At 37.3% G+C, this 18,029-nt stretch overlaps 1 protein-coding gene and 2 long non-coding RNA genes across 3 annotated transcripts in view; 2 read left to right on the forward strand and 1 right to left on the reverse strand.

The window, feature by feature from the left end:
• LOC119077451 overlaps positions 1–11,630 on the reverse strand; it is a 123,502-nt gene extending 111,872 nt beyond the window's left edge. Inside the window, exon 1 of the long non-coding RNA XR_005087796.1 lies at positions 11,488–11,630. This is a non-coding gene — a long non-coding RNA (uncharacterized LOC119077451). The remainder of the gene's footprint in view (positions 1–11,487) is intronic.
• LOC119077424 (circumsporozoite protein-like) lies at positions 8–869 on the forward strand. The gene is made up of 2 exons (XM_037184638.1): positions 8–64; positions 125–869. The coding sequence occupies exons 1-2, from the start codon at positions 23–25 to the stop codon at positions 839–841; spliced, it is 759 nt and encodes a 252-aa protein (XP_037040533.1). The 5' UTR covers positions 8–22; the 3' UTR covers positions 842–869.
• LOC119077456 lies at positions 4,005–10,999 on the forward strand. Its single transcript, XR_005087801.1, has 3 exons — positions 4,005–4,014; positions 9,313–9,320; positions 10,958–10,999. It is a non-coding gene; the product is annotated as an uncharacterized LOC119077456 (long non-coding RNA).
• Positions 11,631–18,029: the final 6,399 nt, after the last annotated feature.

The raw sequence follows: 18,029 nt of genomic DNA on the forward strand, positions 1-18,029 counted from the left end.
GAACTAATTAAAGCCAAGAAAAATGAAAAGTATTTTTGTATTTCTCTGCGTTGTCGCAGCTTCAGTAAGTTTTGAAAAACCTTTTTTTTTAAATTTTGTCTTTTAACACAACATATTTGGTTAGACTGCGTTCATTGCTGATGTACCTGGTAGACGCTGGGGTCAATGTGAAGATGGCGAAGAGCGAACACCAAACATCCTGTCAGGTCTTTCAACTCTTTTGAGAAATATAGCAAAGACACTTCGACAGAACCGAGGATGTAACGCCGGAACAGGAGCTGATGGTACAGCAGGAGCTGATGGTGCAGCAGGAGCTGATGGTGCATCAGCAGAAGCTGATGGTGCGTCAGCAGAAGCTGATGGTGCATCAGCAGAAGCTGATGGTGCATCAGCAGAAGCTGATGGTGCATCAGCAGAAGCTGATGGTGCATCAGCAGAAGCTGATGGTGCATCAGCAGAAGCTGATGGTGCATCAGCAGAAGCTGATGGTGCATCAGCAGAAGCTGATGGTGCATCAGCAGAAGCTGATGGTGCATCAGCAGAAGCTGATGGTGCAGCAGAAGCTAATGGTGCAGCAGAAGCTGATGGTGCAGCAGAAGCTGATGGTGCAGCAGGAGCTGATGGTGCAGCAGGAGCTGATGGTGCAGCAGGAGCTGATGGTGCAGCAGGAGCTGATGATGCAGCAGGAGCTAATGGTGCAGCAGGAGCTGATGGTGCAGCAGGAGCTAATGGTGCAGCAGGAGCTAATGGTGCAGCAGGTGGTGATGCTCCAGTCGAAGCACCAGCAGCCGAAGTACCAGCAGCTGAAACACCAGCAGTCGAAGCACCACAAGCAAAATAAAAAGTTTCTGTTAATAAATTTCGTTGAATTCTAAATGTAAATAGTCTTTTGATTATTGATGTACTCGTACTGATACAAAATAAGCTCTGTCAGAATGAATCTCGAAAGAAAGATATCATTGAACGACTCACGACTGATGCAAACATTTTTTTTATTGAAGAAAATCTTGAATAAAATAAAGGACGTGAATACGAAGTCATCAACGAAAACATTTTACATTTTTGACTACTAAAGTGTAGTAATGTGGTGTGGAAGGTCAGATTTATTTATTTGTCGTATGGATATTTACAACTGTTTACAATGTCTCTTATATTATAATTACAATGTTGAAGACCAAGAGGTCGAACGACAGATTTCTTCTTAACTAATTATTACGATATTTCATTTCTGTTTCACACTTCCACTTGATGTTCGTCTTGCAACTATGTATTCGTTTGCCGGGAGATTGGTAATCCAATAGATTCAGCATCCAAGGTGATGACATTCTGTCCATAGTGACCATGCGAGCCCTGCTGTGTGATGCGGTGGTTGCCATCGTTCGCGCCTTTTATTCTAATGTCGATATCCACTTTGTGGTTTCTGCGCCATCTATGGATGAGAATCTCTTTGCCATGTGGTTGTATTTCTCTACTATTCTGTTGTACACAAACTGCTACGTAGATGAGTAACGTCACTTTCCGATTTATTGTGTACAATTTTCGTTAAGGGCCTCGAATCCCATAACTAGACCACCCGCCCCAAACGGAGGAAAGTCAGAAAATGTGAGGAACTTGAAAAAGATCAGAAAATCTTACAGCTAAAACTATTATAAGAGCAGGAACAGAAATATGATACAGAAGTCAACAAATTATATTTCTCGTATTAAATGCGGCCCTGTAGGTTCCACATTATTATTAAGGTTTGGTATGTACACATTATATAGCTCTTTACATTTTATGAGGTTGTATGTCATATTTGAATTAAGTTTCGAAAACAGCTATAAACTAATTTAAACTTTTAACACATGTTCGCCGACTTCATGGTGAATATAATACCGGGTAAGAGGCAAGTGCATTGGAAAATTTATTTGAAATACCTTATAAGCTACACACAGAGACTTTATAGTTTTAACTTTCATTCTAAATGCTTTATTGCGGATTTAACAAGTTACAGCAAGATCAAACATTGTGTGTGCGGGATGTTTGTGTATGCTTCGGTTAATTTCTTTTCACGTGCAATAATTTAGGGGCTTTGGGTCCGTATACCAAATTAAACATAAAGAACAAACTGATTTTCGTAACAAATTACGGTAGAATCAAATATGATAAATAGTCGGGAACGTTGTGTAGGAAGAAGAGGTCATATTTTTGAAGCTTTAGCCGACTTGATAGCCCCGTGCGAAAAATTACTGACTTTCATCATACGTATACGAAAAATTGTACTTGTCACGCATACAGTATATAGTCAAGTATACAACCAGCGGGTGAAATGAAATTTTGACACAAAATGTATGGGCCATCTGTCAAAATCTTCAGATTTCGTGGAAATATTCACGAGAATTTTATTTCACCGACTGGTTCTGTACTTGACTTATATCAGAGCCTGTAATAGTGAAAACGTTCCAGCGAATTTTCTTTCTCGAATTTGCACAATTTTTCTCGATTTTCATGAATTTTCAGAATGGTGAAAATTTACGTAATGCAGAATTACCTCAGCGAATTACAAAAACATGAAAATTTCATTAATTTAAATCCGCTTCAAATAGGCTGACGATATCAATAGAAGTTTTATTTGACAGTTTCAATTTGATGCTTTCAAAGCCATATGATTTTACATTGCATTTTGACGTATTGGATGCAGGGCAGGGTTATTAAACGTCATTCGACATATTCATTCTACCTGTTTCGTTAGTGCAGCGCCACCTTTTGTCGTTTCTCCAGATATGAATGAACGAAATTTCATTTTTCTTACAATTCCCTAATGTGACATGTCCCTATTTAGCATTTAATTTAACAATTTGCCGTATAGAGAAATGATAACAAAAAGCGCTTCGCTATTTCCTCAGGTATAAAAAACATGTCGATGGCTTTTAACGTCTATACGTCAAAACTGTAATTGTAAAAGCATACAACACACTTGACGTAACGGACACATAAATGTTAAACGTCATTCGACATGAACATTTCTCCTGGGGAAGCAGTACTTTTTAGAGCAGAGAAAAAAGTTGTTTTCGCAACTAAGGCATAAAGAAGTATTTTAAGTGGCACACGTTTCCACAGTTTTCCTGAATGAATTTTCGATCATAAATTATGACTTGTGCAAAATGGAAAGTTTGTGCAGCAATTTTCTTTATTTGAGACGTAGGTAGGTTATACACTTATTAGCAGCAAACCTCGGTTAATACTTTTATCATTGAGAAGCCCGGTATATATGTATGTGTATAACACCGACGAAGTATACAAATTTATGATTTTCTTTCCACGTATGTGCTGGTTTTCCGATGTATAAAGTTAAAATGAAAAAAGTTTTTTTTGCCTTCTCAACCATCATCATCAAATTTAGCCTGGAAATTGTGTTAAGTTTTCCTTTTTACTTTGTGAGCTTTGCGATGTGTATATGGAGTATACACTTTACACAGTTTTGAGTGGCGATAAGAAATTAAATGCTAAACGCTGAGCAATGAGATATTACGAACAGATAAATTAGCTGAAATGATTCTCAGAATTGATATTAAAAAGAGAAACAGAAGATGGAAGAGAAGCTGGAAAAAAATGTAAGTTTTTTTTTTGAAGCAAATACTGTGGCGAAAAATGTAATATCTACAAATCTACAAATCGTAGCCATTGTGTGCATATGGAAGTTTTCACTTCTATCTATGGCTTCTTTTCGAAGAATAGCGGTAGCAGTCACATCGAATTTTATGTATAAGAAGTGTATAAGTATCAGCACTTACTCTGAATTCACAGTCATCCGTTTTGCCTCCGTGTACATGACACTTGGCATTTAATACAATAGAGCATATTGTTTGAAATGACAACTGTCAAGTACACGGAAGCAAAACGGAATGAACACGGATGACTGTGAGGCTCACAGTGAGAGGCCACCTTAAATTATAGTTTCCACCCAACAAAAAGTACTCCTTGAGAGAGCGAGTTGTCAAATAAACAAAACAAAAGTTGAAAAAATTCAATTTTGTCTATCACACGGAGTATTTTTTCGGTAAGTGGAAATCAAGCCTTAAGGTTATTGTGTACAGAGAATGTAATGCAACTTTGCAAGAGCTAACGGACTTGCTTTATACATAAGCCCAAAATTGACGGCGTAAAATGTGTAGGCGCTGCAATGAGACAAAAACAACTTTAAAAAGAGACAATGCAATCGAAGGCATAGATTGGTAGACCCACAGGAAGTGGGTAAACATAAACATCCAGAAACAATAGATATTTTTCCCCGAAGTGACTATTTACACTCGTGTGGAACATGGAACGCAAGGAGCCTTTTACAAAATGGAACAAAAGGAGCTTTTGTAAAACAAAATACATTTTATAGCAATGCAGTCAGTTTACAGATAAGAGTCGCTTTCAATCATCACCATTATAGGTTTGGTCCATCGTACGGTAAGAACGATTTTTGACAAGCCGAAAACGAACGAGAGCATCCACAGAGCCATAACCTCAACACTTTTGCGAACAATTTGTCAACAGATCATTTTCATGACCTTGTAAACGTCAGACACGATCCCAACTGTCAGACATGTCGAAAAATATCGAATGAATTGAACGAACGATTTTCATATAAAAATCAGTTAATTGAACGCAGTTAATGTCAATTGATTGAGGTTAAGGACTACTTGACGAAAAATTAAGTGGGGTTACGTTGACGAGTACCGTATAATGAAAATGATCTACAGTATGGTGTAGAGCGAGATGGAAAATCAACTCGGTGTCTGCTGTCATCGATAATACGAAAGAATGATGATAAAGGTGATGGTGATGATGACAGAGTCGATAATACAAAAGAATCTGACAGCATACCCCGAGATGGAACAATAGGTTGTCGTTTCGCCATCTCTCTCACTTAAACACTCTATAATGTTTTGGTTATGGCTCTGTGGATGACGCTTTGACAGTCACAACTGAAACAAATGAATAAAACAATTTGTGTGCGAATAGTCTTACAATTAACTACTCACACTCCCGTGCAAATAACAACAGTCAAATTCCTACATTATTCCTACTAATATGGACTAAACATCATTTTCATGACCTCCAAGGCCATGCGAATTGTCAAATTACTGTCAAATTTCATCCATAGAGACATAACCTCTAATCAATATTTAACTGAAAACCGAACTCTGTGGATGAAATCGTGTTCGTTCGGCGAGCGATTCACGCGCAGTTTGCGTCAATTGATTGAGGCTAATGACAACTTAACGAAAACTAAAGTGGGGTTACGTTAGCAAGTACCGCATAATGACAATGATGTACATAGAAGGTATACGCTAATGTGAATGGGATCCAACGAAGATAGTGGAACCAATTTGTTTCGCATTTCCACAAGAAACAACTGCCCAAAACATGTTCCGCCGCAGGAGCACATACCACTATCGATTAAAACGTTTGAAACTGTACCATTCGCTATATTTCAATAAAATATCGGTTTGCAATAATTCCCACAAGGAATAACCAGAAACTTGTACAAGTAAACTTACCAGGCCCCCGGATGCTTTAAAATCGTTAGCATCAAGTGGAATCTTAATCAAATTAAAAACTTTGCCATCTCCACCGTGTGAAGCACACACAGCACATTTTCTCTCGAGTGGTTCGCTACAAATTTAAGTTGAAGACGGCTCTTGTTGTCTTTATGTAATAAAAAAAACAAAAAACAAAGTATCACCACAGAAGGGAATTATCCGAGACCGATGATGTAGTCGTGTATATGTATGTGTAGAGCACATAAAGAGCTCATACACTGTGCTTATACAACATTCATTAAATCGACATCATACGAAATATGTGTATTCTTTGCTAACATAACATTTATCCACCAAGCAAAAACGATGTTATAACATTGTAACATCTTGGATAAATTAACCCAGTTAAAGTTCAACGAAAATTTCCTCAAAAAACTGAAGAGACGACCGCCTTTATGTCTATCTATTGCTTCTGTGTCGTCATCACTATCAGGCAAATTCATTTCGTTATTTTAATGAAAAGTAAATTACAATTTAATTTGTCCGTAGCACTTATAACTGCATCGTAAGGTTATTAGAGTTACTACACTTGGACTGTGTGTAAAATGAATGGCAATTCAGATGAGGGAGATATCTATGATATGATCACTTATTTAAACGATATAGCGCTGGTCCTGGTTCATTAAGAAAATATAGTTGGATTCACATAAAATATTCATTTAATGAACAAGCACTTCGTGCAGGAGGACATTGTATGGAAGAAATGGGTAATTTGGTTGAGTGGAGACGTTAAGATTGAATTACATTACGATTTGCATGGATAGAGGAATACAAGATTTTTAAATGAAATGAGAATCGAAAGGGAGTCTGGATCGGGAGATACCGAAATCAAAGACACTCTCTATGAGTAGTAATTTATAGTGTCGATTGAGTGAGTAGTGTCGATTTAGGGCTTGTATTTGAGTATCCCGAATTTAGGACTGTCAAACATCGCGACGTTAACCTCAAATATTCTTCGACTTTCAAGTGTATGTACAGCCTTGGGCGTGACGATAAAAGCCGGTCTCTAATTTAAGGCTTCAAATCGAGTAAAGGTATTCATGTTGTCATTCACCCGTTATCTTCTTTACCAGTTTTCGGGATATGGAAAATAGTCAACAGGAAAGTCAAAAATATGTTCAATTTACTCTAAATTGCAGGTTGCTAGGAATCTCGCGCCGCGTCATTCACAATAATACACATTTTGACACATTTTGTATAAGGAAGATGTCACTTTGTAAATTTTTGTGAATGACGCGGCGCGAGATTCCCTTACACCAAATTGCAAGAACGACTTGTTTCAAATTTTTAAATCATGGTCAAGAACATGATTCACATAGGTATCGTATGACAGCCCTATACTCGAGACTGGTCTCAAACGTCAGCTCTAAAAAATAAGCCCTAAAAGTAAAATATTCATCACATCATCTCAACTCTAATGGAAAAACTAAAGCGCTACACCGAATGAGTTGTGGCGCTGCACTAAAATTCTTCCGAAACCAGGGCGCCGTATTTTTTGTGATCAGAGCGCCGATTCTCGAATTCGTAACTTGACAGTTGATACCTTAATTTTGTGCATACGATTCATAACCTTTAAGGTGACAACTGTCAAGTTACGAATTCGTCCCTAGAAATAGCACAAACGAGACATTAAAAACGTGTTTTGGTCCGAGTTTTCATTCACATCAATAGATCATCTTCAAGTTACGGTACTTTCAAACGTAACCTCAGATTATTTTCGTTGTGTTTTATTTAACCCAAAACTTTATGCCAAAAAGGAGCTGCCGTTTGAGTACTAAATTTAAAATTTTGTGTCAAAAAGAGAACGAACAATAGGCGGCGGTTCAAAATCTTTCGTTCAAATGACATTATTTTTAACGTGGATGGCATTTCAAACGGCCTTGAAGATGATCTACCGCATTTTTCGATAGAGTCGAGCTTTACTTGACAGTTGCGCCAATTTCGTGATTAAAACAATAAGGATCAAAACACGTTTTTAATGTCTCGTTTGTTTTGAACCTAAGGCTGAGAGTCGGCACCTCGGTCGGCACCCAGATGAAGATTTTCATTAACTTCACTACATTCTTTGCGCCAAGGTTATATATGAGGAGGTTACGCCGATCACTGGCAAAGTTATCGCAAAAATCCACTGAACGTTACTGTAATTTGCAAAATTGAAGCGCAATTCCAGTTCAGTTGAAATTTCGTACTGAAAAGCAGTTAGAGTTACAGATAGCAGCCATGACTTTTTTGGCGATACGACCCTTGTGGAATTTTTACTTTTGCGATACGACCCTTGTGGAATTTTTACTTTTAGAGAAGCCTCCGCATATACAACCTTGCTTTGCGCATGCTAATTTCCTTACACTGCACTCGTACACTTCTAACGAAACAATAACGAAATTTGCAATCGGACACTGTTCGATTTTAGGCCTTCTAATTTTGTATGCGGCTGCGTTGCCACATGTCTAATAAACAAAAGCAAAGAATTCATCGCAATCTTACCCTTATTGACTAATTTCCATTTTATTCTGTCCTGAGCGAGCGTTCAGATAAATGTAATCTGCCATCGCGTAAATCGTATTATAAGCTTCTTTGTGACACCAAACAGAAAATGGAATTTATTTCACCTGTTAAATGAACGACTTCTCTCTCTCTCTCTCGTTTTTTTTTGTGAATTTCCATAACCAGCTAGATGTCGTATAGATATGCACCGGGTCGTTTCTTTTGCCGCAGGTTACATTCAAATGCAATTAACCCAGTTTTTCTCGCATAAAACCAGCACATTCCACATTCGTATATGTTTGATGTGGTAAGAGAGAAATATCTTGACATATTTCAAACATTTTATGCAAATTTGCTGTTATACGGTAAATATTCAAACTTTAGTTGCCGTTAGTGCTGTTCATCCCGATTTTCCATTTACATGCCGTGCGATATTCTTTTCGAAAAGACTTTCCGGATTTCGTATTATGTGAAGCGTATACACAGCTGATAAACACCGTTTGAATGCACCTTCATACTTTACACCACCTGCATTCGTTTGATTCAAATAAGATCACTGAGTGAAGCCGGAGTAAAGCTAACTGAGCGATTGAGAGGATGTCCAACGACTCAATTATGTTTTCTCCCGGCGCACTAAACAAAATTATTAATTTTTGCGACCCAAGTTTAACTAAAGGATGATGTAAGTATGAGGAGTTACGTAAAGAGTCAGTAGAACGAATTACAATTTTTCGTAGCCCATCCCCGCCGTCAGCACTTACCTCTTCCGCAGCAGACTCGCACATCTATTCGAAAATTTCAATTGAAAAGCATTAGCCAAAATGAATATTTCATTTATGGTATTGAAGAAGATGAATGCACTTTCATGTTTGTACTTCAATGCAAGCATAAATTTACCGTTACGTACATTCGATTTGTGTGTAACTACATGAGTAATCTCTAGATATAAAATGTTTCCCTCTGCTATAGTTACACCATTACATATTTTGCTATTCAATGTGTGTTACGTTACACGGATGTTCGATATATTTCGCATATAGATGCGACACAGAGAAAAATCTGGGACAATGTTGTGGAACTGGCTATTTACGGTCCATCTTGGAAATGTTTTGCTTTCCTTTCGAAGTCCCTGAAGTGACAGCATCTAGCATCTTACCCCAATACAATCTAACGGAGTCAACATATAAGTCTCTTCTAAACAAGCATTGACACCTGAATTTTCATAAAAAATAATTCACCACCTGCGGACTGGTAGGTTTATTTGTACATAGAAAGTTGGATGTTGCCCGGTTATCAATGTTCGAAATTAAGTTAAAAGGTTTGTTCGAAATAACTGTAAATTCGAACTTTGACAACACGACCGACAACGATTTCACAGAGATGAACATAACCTAAACGTCAACAATTTTCTTTGTAAATTTTTCGTTAAAATTTTCGGCAGCCTGAAAGTTGAGGTTAAGTTGCTTCCTGCGGATGAAACTTGACATTTCGAAATGACCTTGGAACAAACCTATACTTAACCTCACCTAAAGAGTTTACGAAAGTTGTTGTGACATTTATTCAAAAGAGAATGTCTATACCCAAGGTTTTATACGAATAGGTTACGCAGATCACTGGGCCGTTACCGCAAAAAATATTGGGAAAATACTGAACCGTGCTGAAGAATGTGTTGTAATTTTCATACAAAATTGGAGCGCAATTTCAGTTCAGTTCAAATTTTGTATTGCAGATAGTTATCGATAGCCGCAATGGCGGTCGTCGTAACCTCCTCGCATACAGCCTTGGCTTAGATCAAAATAGCTAAACACCGACGGTAAAGCAAGTCTTAGGTGGATCACACAAAATACGGAAACCAAGTTTCGGGTGAATTTAAGCGCAGCGTCATATTGCATTGTAGCGCAATGATTTGGTTGAATTGTGGTGAAAATGATAGCATAAATGTTGAAAAAATATTTCGAAACTGAAATCCACTTGCGCTGGTTTAAGTATGGTTTCCACTCACCAAAAAAATTTCCGTGTGAGAGCAAGCTGTCAGAAAAACAAAGCAAAAATTGAAAAAAAAAATTGTCTCTCACACGGAGTACTTTCTCAGTTAATGGTAATCGAGCATTAAGGTAGCCTCACAGTCATCCGTTTTCATTGCCTCTGTGTGCGTGACAGCTTGCATTTCATACCAACTGTTCTATTGATTGAAATGCCAACCGTCATGAACACTGAGGCGAAACAGAATGAAAATTTACCTTCAGCGGTTTATGTACTTCGGTCTAGACGACAGAATCACCGACAAAAGATGATTTTAAATCTCAAATATAAGCCACGACTTAAATTCATCTGCAGACGACTGTAGAGATGATGTGTCTTAGATTTTCGAATGTAAACTACCAGGTATGATCTAATGTCATCACGGAGAACATAATGATTTTAAGGCCACATCCCTTTTCTATTGTTGAAAGTGAAAACGAAGAGAAAACGGAGTGCCTTTTTCGTAAGTGGGAAGGAAATCAACAAGGTTCTGAAAGAACCGGTTACGTCAACTCTGAGTTGATCGCGAAGACTGTGACACACAATTTGCGTCAACGGCTGTTATATGAAAAATGCAACTTAAAAAAACAAAATTCTGAATTTTCCGAAAAAATATTTTCTTTAAGTTGACTTCTCACACTATCTGTGAGCGTTTATAAAATTTGGTGTCACCTGACCCCGTGGTTGTCTTAAGCAATGAAAGTGTAAAACAGGTATGGTCTATTGTCCGCCCGGAGGACATAAAAATTTGATTTTCGTGCTTAAACGCACTCATTTTCATATTATTTTGACATAAAATGTGAGTGCGTTTAAGACGAATTCGCCGATCGACACTTTCATTGGTCTTAGAAAATTACCAAGGGATGAGCGCTCTTAAGACTCTTAAGAGCGCTCATCCCTTGGTAATTTTCTAGCCTACATTTGTGCGCAAAAATATTGGTTTTTTGATGACTTCTCTGAACCAAAATCTTTTTTTGAAAAAGTTAAACCATTAAAGCATGCAAAAATGTAGTACTTTTAAGGGAAAAATTGGTTTGTGGTCGATTTGGACCCATTTGCAGAAACCTTTGCAAAACACATAGATTTACACATTCGCAAAGGTTTCTCAAAGGGGAATAAGTTATCATCCACAAACCAATTTTTCTCTTAAAAGTAACACATTTTTGCATGCTTTAATGGTTTTACTTTTTTAAAAAAAGATTTTGGTTCAGAGAAATCATCAAAAAACCAATATTTTTGCGCACAAATGTAGGCTAGAAAATTGCCAAGGGGTGAGCGCTCTTAACCTGTTCTTTCCGAACCTTGGAAATCAAGACTGCAAACGGATTCAAACGCACTCATTTTCATATTATTTTGATATGAATGCATTCGAGATATTAGGCAAGGTTCTTAAAGAACAGGTTAAGACAGGCAGTAAGTCGGGTGACACCGAAATTGATAAACGCACTCAGTGCAGATTGTGTGTGAAATCAACTTGAAGAAAATGTTTTTTTAGGAAAATTCGGAATTTTGTTTTTGTTAAGTTGCCCATTAATATAAACTCAGAGTTGTCTTAACCTGTTCTTTCAGAACGTTGATACCAGGTAGGCATACTCATTGTTAGATTTTACTACTAAAGACGTTTTCCATATTGAAGTAAAATTTCTGAGCTAAATGTGCGACTAAAGACTCCTCTTACGCCACTACCAATACAACTCGAAAGTATCCAGGCGATTAATCCCGAATTGCCGTTTGTGTTGCGATGAATTATTATTATGTTGTTGCTATACCTTATCATAACATCACATTTGAATGCAACTGTGCCATACTGTTTATATAATGCGCATACATCTGAAACAAGCAGTCTCGGAACGGAGCCTCTCCACACGCTAGAATTCAACGCACCGTATTACCTTCGATCGAAATTCAATTTTCTTCAGTGCTCCAATATTGACATTATGAATGGGAAATTTGTGCAAATTCTTGTCGATTATGTGGGAGTGATAATTACGTACAAACGAGTCTTGTATGCTGAATAAATTAATTTCGAAAATTTATTGTCGCTTGTGTACCGCTCGTTCGAATGTGTATCAGGGAGCACTGCTCTGCTGCAGCACATATAACACGTATGCTATTATGTGAATTTATTGTGTCTGCCTAATTGCCAGCACATTTCCGCGCATTCCCTGTACTACCTCCACTCCATTTCATTTGAATTTCTTTTTCAATTCGGTTTTGTCTCTTCAATTTGCCAAAACCGATGTGTACCATACAAACTAGAGAAGGAACAATGTTAATCACTGTAATCTTACAAACCAATTACAAGACGGAAGTAACAAATTTTCCATTATACGTTTGGTTGCTCCATTATATTAACTTTGTACGAGGCGAGCAGGGGGGGTGTACGTACAGACACAATTGGCAATCTCAAACTATCATCGTACAAATGCGAGAAATGGCAAGATATAGTCGAAAGTTTAGAGTGCCATACATTGAGGGTACGGTACCTATACATGGAAAACAAATGGTTAGAGCAAGAAGCAGAAATCGTGCCAAATAAACTTGCTGTAATTTTCTAAACTTTAATATCTAAATATTTCGACGATAATCAAATTAGTAGGGAGCAGTGGGCGTATTGATATCGAATAAACCGATGACAACACGCTCATTACATTGTCATTATTGTAAACAAACACATGCCCTTGAACTGATATTAGCTCGAATTTGAGTTGCGTTGCTGAGTAATGTCAAAAGTAAAGGGACTCATAATGTCAAAAGCAAAGCAAAGTTGACGTTTTCGTGTTAGTGGTGTGTGTGATATAATTTTTCAATGAATTTCGGTCATAATTCCTCTAGGTAGTCTACCTCTATGTTGCAGAGTTACAGTCGACGTCAGTGAAATTTAGACGTGAATTTGCTTCAGCTGTTTTTCACCTGCTCTATTCATACAAACAGAAGTCCTGATCCGTCTTTATGCGGGTGAATAGTTGCACACACGCTTGTAGCAGTGATACACAGACGGGTAACAAATGAAGTAAAAGATTTCTGAAATCAATCTATGAAAATCTTCGATCAAATGAAGCAATAGTTTGAATAGTAAAACTGTTAATATGTTGGCCATCTGTGAGAGGTTAAATAAAATCAGAACATGTCAACGAAAGCTGACCCGTATATTGAGGGCAACATCACTATGCCCTATCCTATATTTCAGAAACCACTGAACCGATTTTGATAAACTTCTTTTTCCCTGAAAGGTAGAATTTTGAGCCCAATATGAAGTCAAACCCGTCATATAGTTCGGAAGATATAGTCGAAAAACTGAAATGTCACTGGAGAATACGACGAAAAATGCTATTTTCACTCAAAATGTCAGCCGGGGGGCTCAAAATTCATAGCTTTAAATTTATAGGAGCTACGCATTCGCTGTATGTATCTTGCATCATTTCTAATGTGGAATGTGGCGACATCTGTTCATTTCATAGCAAATATTCTGTGCCGCTATCGTTCCTTTCATTGCTGAATACGGACTGAGATACAACCGATGACACACTTACTCATCACACCAAAATCAAAGACCTATGATTTCAAGTCAATCGTCAAATCTACTGCTGGTTAACTTTACGCTGTTTTCTTAATATTGGCTTTGTTGTTCACATTGCAAGATGCATTGGAATAGAAGTATGTACAACAACATTACAACACAAAAATCGCTTTCACTTAATGCCGCAACCTGTTCCTTCAGAACCTTGGACTGTCTGTGTGCAGTTGCGATAATATTTCTTTCATCAAAAGTTACGATTTCGAAAGTAAATAAAGTGAGCCACTGAAGGTAACGCAACTCTGCAAAAGCACACAGAATTTTCGGGTGAATTCGAGTGCAGCACAAGTTTACTTCATTGTAGCACTTTCGATTTAACCGAGTCTTGGTTAATTTTTTCAACGTTTTTCAAGTGGCGACATCTCTTCATTTTCATAGCTAAATGCATCGATATAATATACTGTTGATAATGAGACACGAATAATGAAATTTCGGAAATACATCACATACATACAAGTGCAAAAAATACGAATCACAACAGAAAACGAAGAGAAAAAGGAAATTGAGAAATGGAAAGTTTCAATTATTTTCAAATATTTGTATGACATTATTTCGCGCGCTTTCTTAAAACGTAAGTTATGTTACACATACATTCATGTGATCTTTCCGCATAAAGTTGCTTTGACATTACTTATCTACCCTATATTATATCGATGGCTAAATGTGCCGTTCAACATCAAATTAGCTATGAAAATGAAGAGATGTCACCACTTGAAATACGATGAAAAAATTAACCAAGACCATAACACTGTTCCTAGCACGAACGCTAATTTTTCCAACGCAACGTCCAAAAGCTCCCAAATTTTCAACCATGTACGATGTATGTGTTGTGTGGTCTTATTCACACCAAGAAATGATGACTCTTGTCTTTACAAATGTCTTTAGTTATGTTCATGCCAGGAGCAGAGCTGTGCCAAGACACGATCAACTTTATAGAGATCGGTAGCGCACGTAAATTCACCTGCGAAACTTGGGATCCGGATTTTCTGTAATCCATTGAATCTACATTATCTTCAGTGCTTTATGTACTTTGACGACTAGTCCTAAATTTATAATCGTCAAAAAAACCCAGCGTTCTGAAATTCGCTGTACCATTTTTCTGTACCAGATAGACGATAATATGGCGACTGGGACGTCGCTTCGACAGATAGAGATAACATCTTTCCCATTCTGTTAGAACGAATGAAATGTCAAAAATTTCTGTCGAAGCAACGCCTCAGTCGAAGTTGCTCTGTCTAATCTACGTCCCAGTTGACAAGTTGCCATATTACAATCTTTCTGTCAAAGCGCCGTCTCAGTAGTCATATTTTCATCTCTCTGTCGAAGCAACGTCCCAGTCGCCATATTATCATCTATCTAGATCGAAACAATCTTAACATCACACAGCCCCCTGACTACACATAATTTGTCGTGGTTTTACGTTTCTATTCGAAGCGCTTTATGTATACTCAGGACATTATCCTTCTAATTTCTGTATTTGAATTGAACTTATGTTTAAAGTCATAAAGAACATGTTGCGGTAAATATTTGTCTATCACTTGAACAATTTTGGGGTTTGCTGTTGACTGGAATTCATTTTGGATTATATGTTGCTCTGTGTACACAATAAGGGGTCATTTACCTAGTTCCATTGTGCAAATGTCACATTATTGTGTTGGTCGGTAGTGTATAATATTCGTACAGGCAAGAGAGGGAGGATGAGAGATTATAGTTGCTAACAATGGCTTAAAAACTATGTGTACCCATCATGTCAATGACTAAATATAATTTTCAGATGCGATCAATTCACTTCACAAGTTCCCTTCCACAAAGCGAGTTTGTATATGGAAATCACTTCGAGTATCATTTTAACAATACAAATTTGTGTAATGCTCCCACCCCAAACCCCTATCATAAAATACAAAAATCCCGTCATAAGTTCCCATCGATTTTGTATGTGTCTGTTTCCTTCATTTCATTTTTTTTTTCATTCCATTCTTGTCTTCCTTTTAATTTTTTAAGTGACTGGGAGACATACAAGAAGTGAAAATCTCGTTTTTTTCCCTTCTGTGCGAAACGTGTCAAAGAGTCGCTGGATTTTTTTCACGAAAATATCACGTAATTTTTAAATTGAAATCCATAGGATATGATAGGAGTGTGTGTGTTATGGTAGTCTACTGCGGGTATGAACGACCTCACCTCACCGTAATAAAAACCGAAATAGCGCTGTGAGTGCTGTATACGGCACATACACAAAATGAATTGTAATGGAGAGCCCACGTCTCTTTGGAGCAGTTTTCTTTTAAAGCCGAAACGTAAACGAAGGGAGGCTGTGGAATGGGCGAACATTTTGCTCTATTGTTTTCGAAATGGATATTCGATCGAAGTTGTTTGATAAATTTCTATGTGGTTAACGGTAAGTATAATGTCAGGCTGGCGTGTATGGGTGGGACGAGGCAAATGAGAGAGATCTTATCAAAACAGAAAATTAGAACGTTGTAATGTAGGTATATCTCGTGGGGAGACAGGAGGTTTGTTTGTTTGTTTCTTTTAACTGTTTTACTTGCATTTAAATTGTGTATTACTGTTAAACAGGAACGAGTGATGCGAATAACTGTAGCAGGTTAGAAAAATGTCACATTATGAAATTGGTACGAATAGCAATTTGAGTAAGAAGCAGCTGAGACTCATTTTTCTGCCTGGATACTGTCTGAATTTAGTCGATGGTTAAGGCAACGGTAGGCCAGTTCATAAGAAAAACAAAAAACCAGGAGGGAACGGGAAAAATCGTCAGAATTCCCTGCAGTTCTATAGTTCTAGACAGATAGGGTTCAGGATAGGATTCAGTGGACCATGAAGACGTATGTCACTTATATTTAGGAACTGACCTCTGGTGACTTCAAACATGTTAAAAGTCCAAATATTCGCCGAAAAAATGACCAAAAACGTAAGAAATGTCTAGAACAAAGAAGAGCTAGAAACGTTACGATTCGACATTATTTTGGATGGGTCACTCCATAAACAGTCCCAAAAATTATTTCATTGAGCAACGGGACCAATAGAACACCGAAATAGCTTTCGTAAAAGTAAATTAAAATTTTCATTAGGAAAATCGTCAATAACATCCAAAATATGGAACTTTCCATAATCCTTGAACCGAAATGAAAAGTCTGTGCAAGAAACACTAGAACTAGTATCCCAAATTATAGCTATGTGTCTTTTGCTGATCTAGAAATAACTTAGAAAATCCTTAAAAGGACACACATGACTCTCAGGCTCCTGAACGTGAATCATGGCCGGACGGCTGAAATCAGAAGTACTTGAATGTAGCTTTCGAATGAAACCAAATTTATGAAAAATAAATTGGAAATGGCCAGGGAAATAGCCTCAAAGTTGATGAATTTTCCGGGACACTTCTTGGGAGAACCCTGATACCGACTGCATTCCGACTCCTCCAAAAAAAAGTTCTTCCATGAAATATCGGTAATGAGCCATACTTACAAGAACAGAAGAAATTTTTCATAAAAATATTGTGTTTTCAGAGATATTCGACATTGAAGGTTTTCATATGAATGGCTTTTCTGGCAGGAAAAATTGTAGTGCCCCTTACTATATTAAGTAAGAGAGAAGTAAGTTCTCTCTCTTTAGTATAAGAACCATGAATATGTTACTTAAGTGAATAAAGAATCATTCCATATTATATCGTCAAGCAGTGCGTTTCACTTAATACAACACTCCCGTTAAGACTATATATACCAACTATATATATACATGGCGACAGTGACAGTGATATAAAAAAAAAAAAAAAAAAACGATAAGTGGTCGGGTTAGTGAAACCGTTGTACTGCAAAGTAAATAATTATTAATAAAGTGAATCATTAAATGAATAAATTATGGGCACATCTGACTCAAAGCCGCAAACCGCCACAACGGATGGTACTAACAGTAATACTGATGTTAATAGTGTCAATATAATTCAAGAATTTTCCGAACACAAAACCAGCACTGGCATTTGTTTATTAATAATAGTGGTACTATTGGCAATTCACTTTATCTATAAATTTTACACGTTACATAAAAAGTGTATCGTAAAGCGTGAGAGACAAGTACGCCAAATTTGAATATTGAATATAAAAACAGAAAAATAAACCACGAACAATATTTGACGGGATTTGAAAAATAAATGAACAAATAACATTACTGGAATTGATGGACATCCAAGAGCACAGGCACGAAAATTCGTACAAATTTGGTCCGTGGGGTCCGTGGAAAACAGGAGAACATTGCTAAGTCAACAGCGAAGGCACAGAAAATCATAGATCGCACAGGCGCGTAAGGTCGTACAAAATTTGGCCCTGGGTAAACAGATACACATAGCAACAGGTATGAGTTAT

This window comes from Bradysia coprophila, unplaced genomic scaffold (genome assembly GCF_014529535.1).
Source record: "Bradysia coprophila strain Holo2 unplaced genomic scaffold, BU_Bcop_v1 contig_235, whole genome shotgun sequence".
Taxonomy (NCBI): Eukaryota; Metazoa; Arthropoda; class Insecta; order Diptera; family Sciaridae; genus Bradysia; species Bradysia coprophila.